Here is a 12,831-nt window from a genome sequence, read left to right as displayed (position 1 = left end):
CAAGCCGACAAACCCAGAGAGATGCCTTTGATCACTCCTTGGGGAACCACTGTCCCCTGTACCAAGGCACTGTCTGTCTGCCCTGCTCTGGGGCCTCCTTCACGTTGATCTCTACATTGCTCTCTTCTCTTGCAAACCCTGTTGAGTGAGGGGCTGGTAGGTGGGGACCCAGGTTGGTTCGAAGTGCTGGGGCTATGTCAGTTGTAATCAGCTCTTCACAGGAAGAGTATCTGAGAGAGCAGTCAGAGAATGAGGGAGGGGAAAATCTCTGAGATGTGGCTACAGTTCAGTGCACTGCTGGTGCTGTGCAGTAATACATAAATCATAGCAAACGCTTCAAGGAACCAGATGCCACAGACTCTGGAGAAAGCAATATCAAATGACCAAAAAGAATTAAATCAGAAGTTCCCACATTTCAGCGCTCTCTTCTCAGAACCTTCCGGAGCCTTGGTACCTGTGTGTAGAGCTCTCCCCACATTCCTGATGTTCTGTGGTACAGAGCATGTCAATATTATAATCCTGATTTGCCTTCTAATCCTATTTTTTATTAACTTGTTATTTTAATTGAACTTTCTTTGCTTTTCAATTAAAAAAAGCATTTAAGAAACGGAAGGCTGCTGTAATAGCTCTGTTGGTCTTTGCCCTGAGCTCCCGGTTTTTCCTTGTCAATCACTGGGGTCGTAAACACAGCTGTATCAGAGCCCACCAAATATCAGAGCTGTGGGATGCAGAAGAGTTCAACACTCTGCCAGTGCCTGCCCTGGGAATGAGGGGGCAGAGATTTCTCTGCAGACACCCAGAAGGCATTGCTCTGAAAGCTACATGGACACAATGCCTCAGCCCCTCCTGTTAAGCTGTAAAAATCAATTTATTTGCAATGAACAATTTGTAACAGTGAAAAATACGCAAAACAAGTAACTGCTTCCCAAAGTGGCTAAGAAGAGGTCCGTTATTGTTACAAATCCCAATTCCATGAGAAAGGAAAGGAACGAGATCACAGCGTGAAAGAACTCTACAGAGATCTGGGCCCAGGTGAGACCTCAAAGAGCATTGGGGCAGCACCACTGGAGTTAGTGTGTGTTTTTCCATTGATATCAAAGAACAAGGACAGGTCCGTCCTAGCACCCACCCAGAGCTGGGCAACAGTATTTCATCGTATTTCCCTGATTTCACCCCAAATGGTGGCCATTTGCATTGGAGGCAATTTCACATCCCCCAGTTTCTTTCTTTTAGGAGTATTTTTCAGAATGCTCCTTCACACAGCCACTGGGAAAGAGTGGATTTTCCATGGTGTCGCCCCCAATCCAAGTGTGCCGGAAACAATTTGCTGAACAGACAGAAGTTTTGGGGGCAGGTTTTGTGGAAGTTGAGAGGGGGGGTTGGTGAGCAGGGGTCAGTGAGGCAGGGTGTCTGGGAACCTTGGCAGGACCATGTAACAAGAATCATTAAAGAATTGACAATTTTATATAATGTGGGTGTCATTTCAGCTGTGTAATTAGCTTTCTTAAAGCAGCATTAGGCTCTGACTATTCAAAGTTAAGTCAGGTGTGTAGGCCAATATCCTGCATTTCCACTCTGCCGTGAGTCTGGGATTGGCCAAAGGAAAAGCACATCCAGTGACTTTGCCTTTCACAGCCTTTGTTGTCAGGGTCCCTGGTGAAAGGTGTAGCAGGCAGGATACTCCGATAGATGACTCTAGTCACATGATCCACTACTTCTCCCAGCCAGGGGACACTATTGACCCTCCCAGCACATGTTGTAATGAGGTGCGGCTCTGGGGATCGTTAGGAGCCTGGGGTGAAGTTAGACATTTTCTGTGGAGGGCTCCAAGCCTGGCATAAACCCAAAAGACGAGTGAGAAGGGAAATCATATCAGAAAGTGCAGTGGAGAGCAGGCCTAATGAGGCTTGGAGCATGGCGATGTGTAGAGATAGTTTAATAATATAGCTCCTCTCACCCCGAGAGATCCCATAGTGCCTCATTTTGTGCTGTAGACAACATGCATGAAATGAACCCAACTCTAGTGACGGGGGTGAATATGGAAAGTGACACAGCCCATTAGTTGGGGGATGGAGGAGAGGAATTTTCACTGAGGACACAGGGGCAAACTTCCGCTGTAATGAAATTGCTGTGGGATCTGTAATGGTCCTGCAGAGTGGACAGGAGCTCTGTTCTTAAGGTCTAATCTCATGCTGGCAACATCACACGGCCTATTGTTCAATTAATTGGGCTCTGAAAATGATCATTGATTCGCAGACTGTGTTAATGCCTGGCATAAACAGATAGTTAAGGGTTAATGTCTCTTTTACCTGTAAAGGGTTAAGAAGCTCAGTGAACCTGGCTGACACCTGACCAGAGGACCAATGAGAGGACAAGATACTTTCAAATCTTGGTGGAGAGAAGTCTTTGTTTGTGCTCTTTTGTTTTGGTTGTTGTTCGCTCTCGTGACTGAGAGGGACTGGACATCACTCCAGACTCTCCAAATCTTTCTAAATCAGTCTCTCATGTTTCAAACTTGTAAGTAACTAGCCAGGCAAGGCGTGTTAGTCTTATTTTTGTTTTCTCAACTTGTAAATGCTTCTTTTGCTGGAAGGATTTTACCTCTGTTTGCTGTAACTTTGAACCTAAGGCTAGAGGGGGCTATATGAATCTGAGTACCTGTAAGCATTCTCATCCTGATTTACAGAGATAATTTTTACCTTCTTTCTTTAATTAAAAGCTTTCTTTTTAAGAACCTGATGATTTTTCCTTGTTTAAATCCAAGGGGATTGGGTCTGGACTCCCAGGATGGGTGGGGGGAAGGAGGGGAATGGTTAATTTCTCCTTGTTTTAAGAGCAAGGGGTTGGATCTGTTGTCAACCAGGAACTGGTGAAGTCCCTCAAGGCAGCCCAGGGAGGGGAAAGTTTTGGGGGAACAGGTAGTGCCCCAGACACTGAAATTTCTGGGTGGTGACAGTGTTACCAGATCTAAGCTAGTAATTAAGCTTAGAAGTGTTCATGCAGGTCCCCACATTTGTACCCTAAAGTTCAGAGTGGGGAAAGAACCTTGACAATGCCCCTCTCTGAATAATCTTCCTGGAAGAGCCCAAGCCTCAGTGACTGTCCCAGCCTCTCTGAGATTAGTTTAGGGCCCCAGGCTCATTTGCATTCTGGATTCCTCTGCCCCACCTTTCAGGCTCTAAATGGTGCTGCAAGTTCCCCTAAAGGGAGAGGCAGGGGCAAGAATCAGCAGCAATTGAACTGCAGGGCCAGGCTTCTTCCTTTGTCGTCCTCCTCCCTGCATGGGGCTCAGTTCACTCTGATTCTCTGTCTGCCGGGGCTTTTCCAGGTTCAGTACTGGCCTCGGTTCAAAAGCCCAGCTCTCCATGGAGCAGGAAGGGAGGGTTGATGAACCGTGTTTGTTTTTTCTCTCAGTTGTCCCCAGCAGACACAGTTAGATGGGCCTGTGCCATAAGTGGTGACAGCATCCCTGGCTACCCCCCATCTCTTTGCTTCAGCGGAGATTTAAGAACGCTCCAGAATAACTGCTCCGTTACAAAGACAACTCTCACTAGGCCACGTCTCAGGGTCCCTGATCAGTTCTCTGCTTCCAAAGACTCTCCAGTGACCCCTGAAATCTACCAGTCTCTGGGGCCCACACAGAAGATGATGCTGATTATGACTCTTTGGCACTAAGGGGTGTGGGGCGGAGGGGGGGGAGTAACACAGTGCCACAGCTTCATGGGGAACAGACCAAAACTCCACTGGATCCATGTAGGTAACGGGAAGTGAGACCAAAACCCTGTTGGATCCCACGAGGGCTGCTGTTCTCTTGGGACACATATGCGATTTGCTTCCTAGTGCTCACAGCCTCCTGAGAATTCAGCACCTTGAGGGACAAAGCTGAAACCTTGAGGGATGGTCAACCTGAGGCCTCCCCCTATGCCAGTTTCTCCTGCTTGAGGCAGTCTGAGCGACCGGGGACAACTCCAGAGAGCAGAGTGGCAGTTAGGGCATGTGGTGTCTCTCTCACTGTCTAGAGATTCTCTTATGGAACCCGTCCCCATGGTATCTGAGCGCCTCTCAGTTGTTGTGTCACTTGTCCCTGCAGAGAGACCCCTTGGAATGAGCCCTCCTTTAGAAATCTGTGCTTTGCACCACTTCACAGCAATGCAAAGGGGGAAATTACTGAGCCTGGCTCAGACAGTCCTGCCCGGCCTGCAGCTGCAGGAGTGTCTGGTCATGGGACAGCCAGCACTAGCATGTTGGCTGCATTCTGCAGGGCGGCTGTAGAGTAGGGGCTCCCCTGGGATGCAATGCACAGCTCTCTTTCCAAGGCAAATTGGGAGCTGAAATCCCCTGGTAGATGCAGCAAAGACCAAACCCTTCTGCCCCAGAGCTAATCCATGCAGGGAGAGGTCACGGCAGTCAGGAGAGGAGGACAGAGCAGCGTTTCTGTCCCTGGTAACTCTCCATTCGCTCTAAGCCGCAAACCCCAGTAGAGTGTGACTGTGACTCTAGTCTGGGCACCTGGAAGCCCAAGTCAGTTATTTCTCTGCAGCTGGGCTGCCTCAATGGGAGACCATGTGACCTAATGAACGTTGACTTGTGCAAACTGAGAGAGCAGGACACGGCACTGAGCAAGAGGGGTGATTTTGGTCTGATTCCACTGGATGGGGCTCGTGTATGTTTTATCCTTCTGACGCTGACAGGGAACAGCAGCCATGCTTCTTCTCCCCTGGAGCTGGAGGTGGGGCCAGGGCCAAACTGGGCTTTATCTGTTTGTTGGGATAACTTAGTGGTCAGTGGATGGCGTGCCCAGAGTGCGAAAAGGCTAAAGAGGAGTCTATTTTTGAGCCCTAACCCAAGCTGCAACTTCAAGCGCTGTGTATACAGATGGTTTTAAAGCATTAGGGTGAGTTCCACTCGCCTGAGTCTGTCCAAATGCTGTGTGGACATGCTGAATAAGACTCTGTTTTGCTCAGAAGGGACGTTTCATGGCCTGGAATGCTTCCATAATTCGGAGCTGTCTGCCAGGCCACAAGGAACTTTATGTGGGTTGTAATCCCGGCACAACCCCCTATTACTCCGAACATCCACAGGGGGGAAGGGTGTCTTGCTAAAGGGGCTGCGAGCTCGGTGGGTGTTGGGAGAAAAGTGGAAAGAAGTGTGCCTTGGATCTAATCAGTGCTTAATTTGTGCCAGGCCCTGCCAGGGCTGAGCCCTGGCACCTCTGGGCTCAGCAGTTCATAGCCCCAGCACCTCTAGTACTGGCAGTTCATAGCCCCAGAAACTCTGGTCCTGGCAGTTCATAGCCCCGGCGCCTCTGGGTGTGGTAGTTCATTGCTCCAGCACCTCAGGGCTCAGCAGTTCAAAGCCCTGGGACCTCTGGGCTCGGCAGTTCATAGCCCCGGCACCTCTGAGCTTGAAATTTCAGTTATGAAAGTAAAAAAAAAGGCTTGAACCCTGGGTCGTCTTTTATTACAAATGAAGCCCTGGCTGCGATATTCTGGTTCAGACTCAGGTCCATCTGCACACACAGCCTCACTATGGCAGAGAACCAGTTGTGCCAGGGCTTTGCACAGGGGCTCTAATAGTGCACAGTTGGGCCACACACCACGCTCAGCTTCTGACCCAGTGGGCTGCTGATAAATGTCCGAGTGCTCTTAGGGACTCCAGTAAAAGAAACCTGTCCACCGATGTATGGCCTGAACCTGTGTGACACTGAGGGCTTTCCGAAGGGGCTGAGCACTTCGTTTCCCACTTGAAAACTTTGAGAACAGAGGATGTTCCACATGTCACTGGGTCAGGCCCACAAGCCCTGCTGGTCTGAGCCGAGGGCTGGTGGGAGGGAGACGCAGCCCATACTGGGGCAGAAGGACACAAACTACAGCAGAGCAAGGCACAGGAGACAGATGCGACGCATGTGGCCTTGTAACTGAAAGCAGGCATCATCAGTCTGTTCTCTGGACTTTGCACCATTAATTATGGACTCCCTGCTGTTGCCAAGGCAGCGGTGCATCAGCAGCCTTTTGTGTTCCAGTTGTAGAGGGTAGCGTTGTGTACGCTCACTCATTCTCGAGTGCATGTTCTCTCTCCTGGAGACTTGGCATTTGTTCTTTCTTTGCTGTTTTCCTTCAAATAAGTCATCTAGACGGCCAAATACGTGTTTGGCTTTGTGTGTGTGTGGAAACATCAAAGCAGCCAGCGCGAGAGCCCCAGAATTATCCAAACTGGCTCCCGGGTGAGAAAAGAACAGGATCATCCCAGTGAGACAGGCCGACTGCAGCCGAGAATGGAGGAATCAGATCATTACAGCCCTGCTTCCCGTCTTTGGACACGGGTCACCCTCAGCAGAGCTGAACATGGCACTGGGGTCAGGGAGGTACTGCTCAGAGGAAGGCAGTGTGAGGATCATCCCTTCTGTATTGCATCACAAACAAATTTATCAGCAAACCTGCACTACCAACATGGGACTGGGAATAGCCCTGAAACTGGGGGGAGAGGGGACTAGGCAGGGCTTCTCCTAATCCAGCAGATTCCTGGAGTTTATTAATATTTTATCCTGTATACCTCAGTACTTTATAGTCAAAGCAAATGTAAGAAAGATCCCCTGTATGTCTCTGCCCTGTCCTGGGGTGACGCAGATGCCCAGAGCAGCAGCCAGTGAGCAAGGCGCAGATTTGCATGAAGGGGCCATTCTCCAGCACTGGGAGTTTAAGAAAGAATCAGAGAGTCCCAGCCACAGACCCTTTTGCCTCAGGAAGCCGAGCTTGACTGAATTCCCACCATGGCCTGGGCCCCTCTGCTCCTTGCACTGCTCACTTACTGGTCAGGTGAGAGAGGGGCCCATGGCGCTAGGGCAGCCCTTGACTGGGTTTCACTTTCCCCCTCTCTCTTGGGAATTTCACACAAACGTGTCATGCCGCAGGGCGGGTCTCATGGCTTTGTTTGTACTGTGCTTTCCAGGTGCCAGCTCCCAGTACGTGGTGTCTCAGGAGCCCTTCTTGTTGGTGTCTCCCGGAGGGATTGTCAAACTCTCCTGTCGCTTGAGCATCGTATCTGACATCACCAGCATCTACCCGTACTGGATCCAGCAGCGGGGGGGCGGGGTGCCTCCCTTCCTCATCTACAACGCTAACGTGAAAGTGTCAGGGACCCCCGAGCGGTTCTCTGGGTCCAGCTCCGGTAACACGGCCTATTTAACCATCAGCGGGGCCCTGGCGGAGGACGCCGCCGATTATTACTGCCTCACTCACTACTATGAAGGAGGGGATTTTAAGGCTACACAGTGAGACACTCAGATGGGGAACTGAGACCCAAACCTGCCTCCTTTCTGCTTTGCTTTGCAGTCTGTGGCCTACTGGGACCTGCCCAGGCTGCAGTTTGCCCTCAAACTTCCCCCTGCAGCCTAACTAATCCTCAGTGGGGTTTGTGCCCTTCACTCCCTGCAAGGGGGTGCATAGGATGTGTGTATGTGTAGGGGAAAGGCAGCTCCTTCCCTCCTACTCTGTCACTCTGACCTGGTGGAGGGGCAGAGGTTGAGCTGTGCACTTGGCCTCCTCTCCTAGTTTGGGACTGACCAGCTTCCCCTGCATTCAAACCAGTCTGGGGAACTTGTCCCCCATCTCCATTGTGTGGGGAGTGACGTCCTTTTCTTTCTGTGAGAGTCCATCAGCCGGTTTGCCAACCTCCTCCCACCAGCCTGCCCCACAGAGAGAAGGGTAGGATGGCGGGGGATTAGGAGAGGGATCTGTCCCCATCCCATTAGGTAAAGTGCATCACATAGGGCAGGATCCCCTGGTCAGACACGTGGCTTTCAGTGCTTTGATTTGGCCAAGTTTTGATTTAGAAAACAGGACTCAGGCCCATGAAGCAGTTTGTGTGACAGGACAATGCTCCTCTCTACAGAATCTCCCACATTTTCCTGGAGCTGTGCACGACATGAGTGAGTGCAGAGAAATTCCTCATCCCCCAGGGGCTTTCCCAGCACTCGTGGGGCTTTGTGCACAGTTGTGCCCCGGTACTGAGTAGAGCTTGTCAGGCCGTATGCCGATGATACTCAGTGAGGTTTGGAGGTGTCCTTAAGTGGGGAAAGCCAGCGACAAAGCCCTGGATCCATTGTTGTGAGCAGTGGGACCAGTCACCTCTAAGGGAGCTCTTGGACAGCGTGAACTCAAACCACCCCATCTGTGCACTGACAGTCTTGATAGCTATTGACCTGTATCCAAACTGCCTTTTTAGGGGCAGTGGAGAGGCCTGGGTGGGGGAGAAGCACTGGCCATACCTGCAGGGGCGGCTCTAGGTATTTTGCCACCCCGAGCACGGCAGGCAGGCTGCCTTCGGCTGCTTGCCTGAGGGAGGTCCCCGGTCCTGCGGATTTGGAGGCAGCCTACAGGAGGTCCGCTGAAGCTGCAGGACCAGCGGACCTTCCGCAGGCATGCCTCCGAAGGCAACCTGTCTGCGGCCCTCACGGCGACTGGCAGAGTGTCCCCTGTGGCTTTCAGCCCCAGGCACGCAGTTGGCGTGCTGGTGCCTGGAGCCGCCCTTGCATATCTGGAGAGGATTAAAACCCTCTCCCTGAGCAGGGAATCTTCAGCAGGTGTCTGGCTTCACTGCAGTGATTGCTAAGGAGCCCAGTTAGGGGCTGGGTTCCACTGGAGCTAATTGCTCGTTACTGGGAAACCAGGCACTATAAGAAGGGGGAGCAGGGTGGATCAGTCTGTTATGAGGATTAGGCTGAGTGAGGGGCCCTGTGCATTCTGGGATGAGGGAGAGCTAGAACAGGATAGAGCCCTTTGGCTTGGTTTAGTGGGTCCAGCTCTCTGGTCTCAGAGGTGAGGCTGTCCCTGTGCCAGAGCTTGGCTTACCTGACCTGTCAGGTATGTAAGAGACAAACCATTATAGGGCTAAATCCCCACCAGAGCAATCCCAAATAGGTAACTGAGTGAGTAGGTTTGTGAGTTCACAGACAGGAACATTCAGTTACCACCATGAGTGAAATATTTCCAGATGATGAGTTTACTCTAGTTCTGGTCTAGTCCCAGCTGCTAGTAGCTGAGCCCAGAGCAGGGGCTGCTGCTCTCCAACTCTGTGTTTTGTTTGTAAATTGGTGTTTTGGCTTTTCCACCAATAACTTTCCCACAAGAGGACTGTGCCTCCCTATTACAGGGCATTTCATCTTCTCTGCTCTTCCTTGGCTTGCTGCAGCACCAGGGCAACAACCACAATAACAAAAATTGCTTGCAAAAGTATAAAGCAGAATCAGTGGTAAATGGGCAGCAAAACAACAGAGGAATTAGTGCAGGGGTCAGCAACCTTTCAGAAGCGGTATGCCAAGTCGTTATTTATTCACTCTAATTTAAGGTTTCGCTTGCCAGTAATACATCTTAACGTTTTTAGAAGGTCTCTTTCTATAAGTCTATAATATAGAGCAAAACTATTGTTTTATGTAAAGTAAATAAGGTTTTTAAAATGTAAAAGAAGCTTCATTTTAAATGAAATTAAAATGCAGAGCCCTCCCCGGACCAGTGGCCAGGGTCCAGGCAGTGTGAGTGCCACTGAAAATCAGCTTGTGTGCCGCCTTCGGCACACGTGCCATAGGTTGCCTACCCCTGGATTAGTGTGTTACCGGGAGTGAGTCTGTGCAGTGTAAAGCAATTGATCGTGCTACACCTTTACACACACACACACACACACACACACACACACACACACACACACACACACACACACACACACACACACACACAGTGTTGAATTTTTTACCCATTTGCTTAAAAACAATCCACATCTATTCTATTGTTTCAAGACAGCAGCATTCCTGTGTGTGCAATTATCAGAAGAGGGGAAGCTCCCTTGGGCCGGATTTTGACCAAAAACTATAAATCCAGAGATAAACGGATTCAAACCATCCATTCCATAGGGGTGTATTAAAAAACAAAGCTCTGTCCAAGCCCAGCACTCTCTTCTCCTGGAGGTGAATGGAGGGGAGAGAGAAGGTAAAACAACCTGCCAAGCGAAAGGAGCTTTGCTGCAACAGCCTCAGAGCAGAGGGGAAGCAGAACAGCCTCAATGGTCAGTCACCTAATGTACTGCCACCCTCCACCTCCTCTCAAAATGGCAAATCTACCAGAGCCCATTACCCCCAGTGGTAACTTCTTTACTATATTAGAGGTCCATGGGAGTAGGTGCTGTTCTCCTTGCATGCACCGTACATGCTACGCCTGGCACTTGGCTGGTTTCAAATCAAATGGCAGGATGCCTATTGTCCTGCCCTGGGATGGAGGTGAATAAATCGCAGTCTGAATTATTAGTTCATTGATCTAGTGTCATTGCTTACGATGCTTTTTCTCCTGATTCAGTGAGATAGAATAGATAGAAACAGTTTAATGAGGTTTTTTTTCAGTGTCCTTAGGAATGCAGTAAGATTAGTCAAAGTACTTGATCAGTTCCCATAGCAGAAGTGGTTCTTACTTGAAGCACTGCTATGTTTAGGACTTTGATAAAAGAAAACATATCAGACACATTATGCAGATGAAATAAAAATAAAAGGAGTGAAATCACTACAAAAATAAAAAAGATCAGTGTTGTTACCAACTTATGATTTTATTGCAAATCTCATGATATGTGGAGTTTTCCTTGAAGCCTGAGCTTCTGGAGACAGCTGATCACCTGAGAATCTCAGCTTTTACTATTTTTTTAAAATAACTTTCTAGTCCTCATGCTTTGGAGAAAAGCTAGCAAATGGGAATCCTAAAGACTCAGGAACCAGAAAGCAAATAATAAGTATCCCACATTTTTAAAAAAAATAAAAAATCATGATTTTTTAGGCCAGTTTCAGGATTTTTAATGTCTGACTCCTGACTTTTGAACACTTGCGGCTGGCGATACTGAAAGATACACACACTAAAAAGGTTGAAAGCAGTTGTTAGAAATGGAGTAGGCTTGGAAGGATTTGATTTTTAGTGGTAAATGTCGATTTCAGAGCATACACCAAAAACAACAAAAAATATTTCCATGAGTAATAATCAAATTTTACAGATAGGCAAAGCAAGAAAATGCTACTTGAGAACTTATGAAGGTCTGGTTATAGGATATGTACTTTGTGTATTTTGGCATGTGGTGTTGATCATTTCTGTTTTAATGGTTATAAAGCTTTAGCATTTTGAATCTCAACATCTACTGTCACTGAATGATTGTTGTCTGACCCACCTAGACTTTCCTGCAACTGTGAAAATTTAAATTGATAAAAATAGAAAAAAGTTTAAAAATAAACATTGTTGTTATCTGCGGAAATTATATTAAAAAACTGAATGGTGCTGTCATAAACAGATAGTAGGAGTTAATAGAACAGAAGTACTTTATATCTCTTTTGACTGTAAAGGGTTAACAAGTTCAGTAAGCCTGGCTGTCACCTGACCAGAGGACCAATCAGGGGACAGGATACTTTCAAATCTTGAGGGAGGGAAGTTTCTGTGTGTGCTGTTAGTTTTTGGTTGTTGTTCACTCTGGGGGCTCAGAGGGACCAGACGTGCAACCAGGTTTCTCTCCAATCTCCCTGATACAGGCTCTTATAGATTCCAAATAGTGAGTACTAGATAGATAAAGCGAGTTAGGCTTATGTTTGTTTTCTTTATTTGCAAATGTGCATTTGGCTGGAAGGAGTTCAAATTTGTATTTTTGCTGAAAGGATTTTAATTTGTACTTGAATACTTAGGCTGGGAGGGTATTCCCAGTGCCTATAGCTAAAAAACCCTGTACCTATTCCATTTTAAATTTACAAAGATAATTTTTACTGTTTTTCTCTCTTTAATTAAAAGTTTCTTGTTTAAGAACCTGATTGTTTTTTTATTCTGGTGTGAGACCCCAGGGGACGGGGTCTGGATTCACCAGGGAATTGGTGGGGAGAAAGGAGGGAAGAGGGAGAGAAAGGCTAATTTCTCTCTGTGTCAGGATTACTGTCTCTCTCAGGGAGAGTCTGGGAGGGGGAGAGAGAAGGAGGGGGGAAGGTGCATTTTCCTCTCTGTTTAAGATTCAAGGAGTTTGAATCACAGTGATCTTCCAGGGTAACCCAGGGAGGGGAAGCCTGGGAGAGGCAACGGTGGGGGAAAGGGTTTACTTTCCTTGTGTTAAGATCCAGAGGGTCTGGGTCTTGGGGGGTCCCCGGGCAAGGTTTTGGGGGGACCAGAGTGCACCAGGCACTGGAATTCCTGGTTGGTGGCAGCGCTACAGGTTCTAAGCTGGTAATTGAGCTTAGAGGAATTCATGCTGGTATCCCAGCTTTTGGACGCTAAGGTTCAGAGTGGGGAATTGTACCATGACAGGTGCCAAGCCTAATAATAGGTGTTGTTACAGGGAAAGTCAGAAATGCTGAAGCTGATGACAAGAACTGATGCATAGTTGTCATAAACACCGATAAAAGTTGGCTCTGACACCAGCTATCCTCTTATCACACTGAAAAGTTGTTTTCTCTAAACTAAGCAAGTCACTTCACCTGCGATATCAATGGAACTCAGCGGGAGCTAACAAAGAAATTAATGGATTTTCATTTTTGAAAGATCCCTCTCATTGCAATAAAAATGTCCTAAGCAGCAACATCTTGTTAATGTCAGAAACTTCCTAGCTAATATCCATGTAATCCAGAACAAAAACCTCCAGGTAATGGCAGGTTGATTCTGTTTTCAGCACTATCCCAGAATGCTGAGATGTTGACACTGCCAGAAGTAGAACGTTCGCTTGTCTATGTCCCAGGCCTGGAAATCCTAAAACATCCCTTTACTTTGGCAGCAAAGCCAGGACTGCTTTGCAGCTGTGCAGGGCTCTTGCTCCTGAAAACCTCCCAGGAGCTCA

At 48.3% G+C, this 12,831-nt stretch overlaps 1 gene segment (V, D, J or C); it reads left to right on the top strand.

Annotated features, from left to right (window-relative positions):
* LOC116824303 (immunoglobulin lambda variable 8-61-like) overlaps positions 1-7,298 on the top strand; it is a 32,442-nt gene extending 25,144 nt beyond the window's left edge. Inside the window, 1 exon segment of the V gene segment in view lies at positions 6,949-7,298. Within this exon segment, the coding sequence occupies positions 6,949-7,274 (326 nt within the window).
* Positions 7,299-12,831: the final 5,533 nt, after the last annotated feature.

This window comes from Chelonoidis abingdonii, chromosome 22 (assembly GCF_003597395.2).
Source record: "Chelonoidis abingdonii isolate Lonesome George chromosome 22, CheloAbing_2.0, whole genome shotgun sequence".
Lineage (NCBI taxonomy): Eukaryota > Metazoa > Chordata > Testudines > Testudinidae > Chelonoidis > Chelonoidis abingdonii.
The sequence above is the reverse complement of the archived record's forward strand: the minus strand, read 5'-3'. Positions and strand labels throughout refer to the sequence as shown.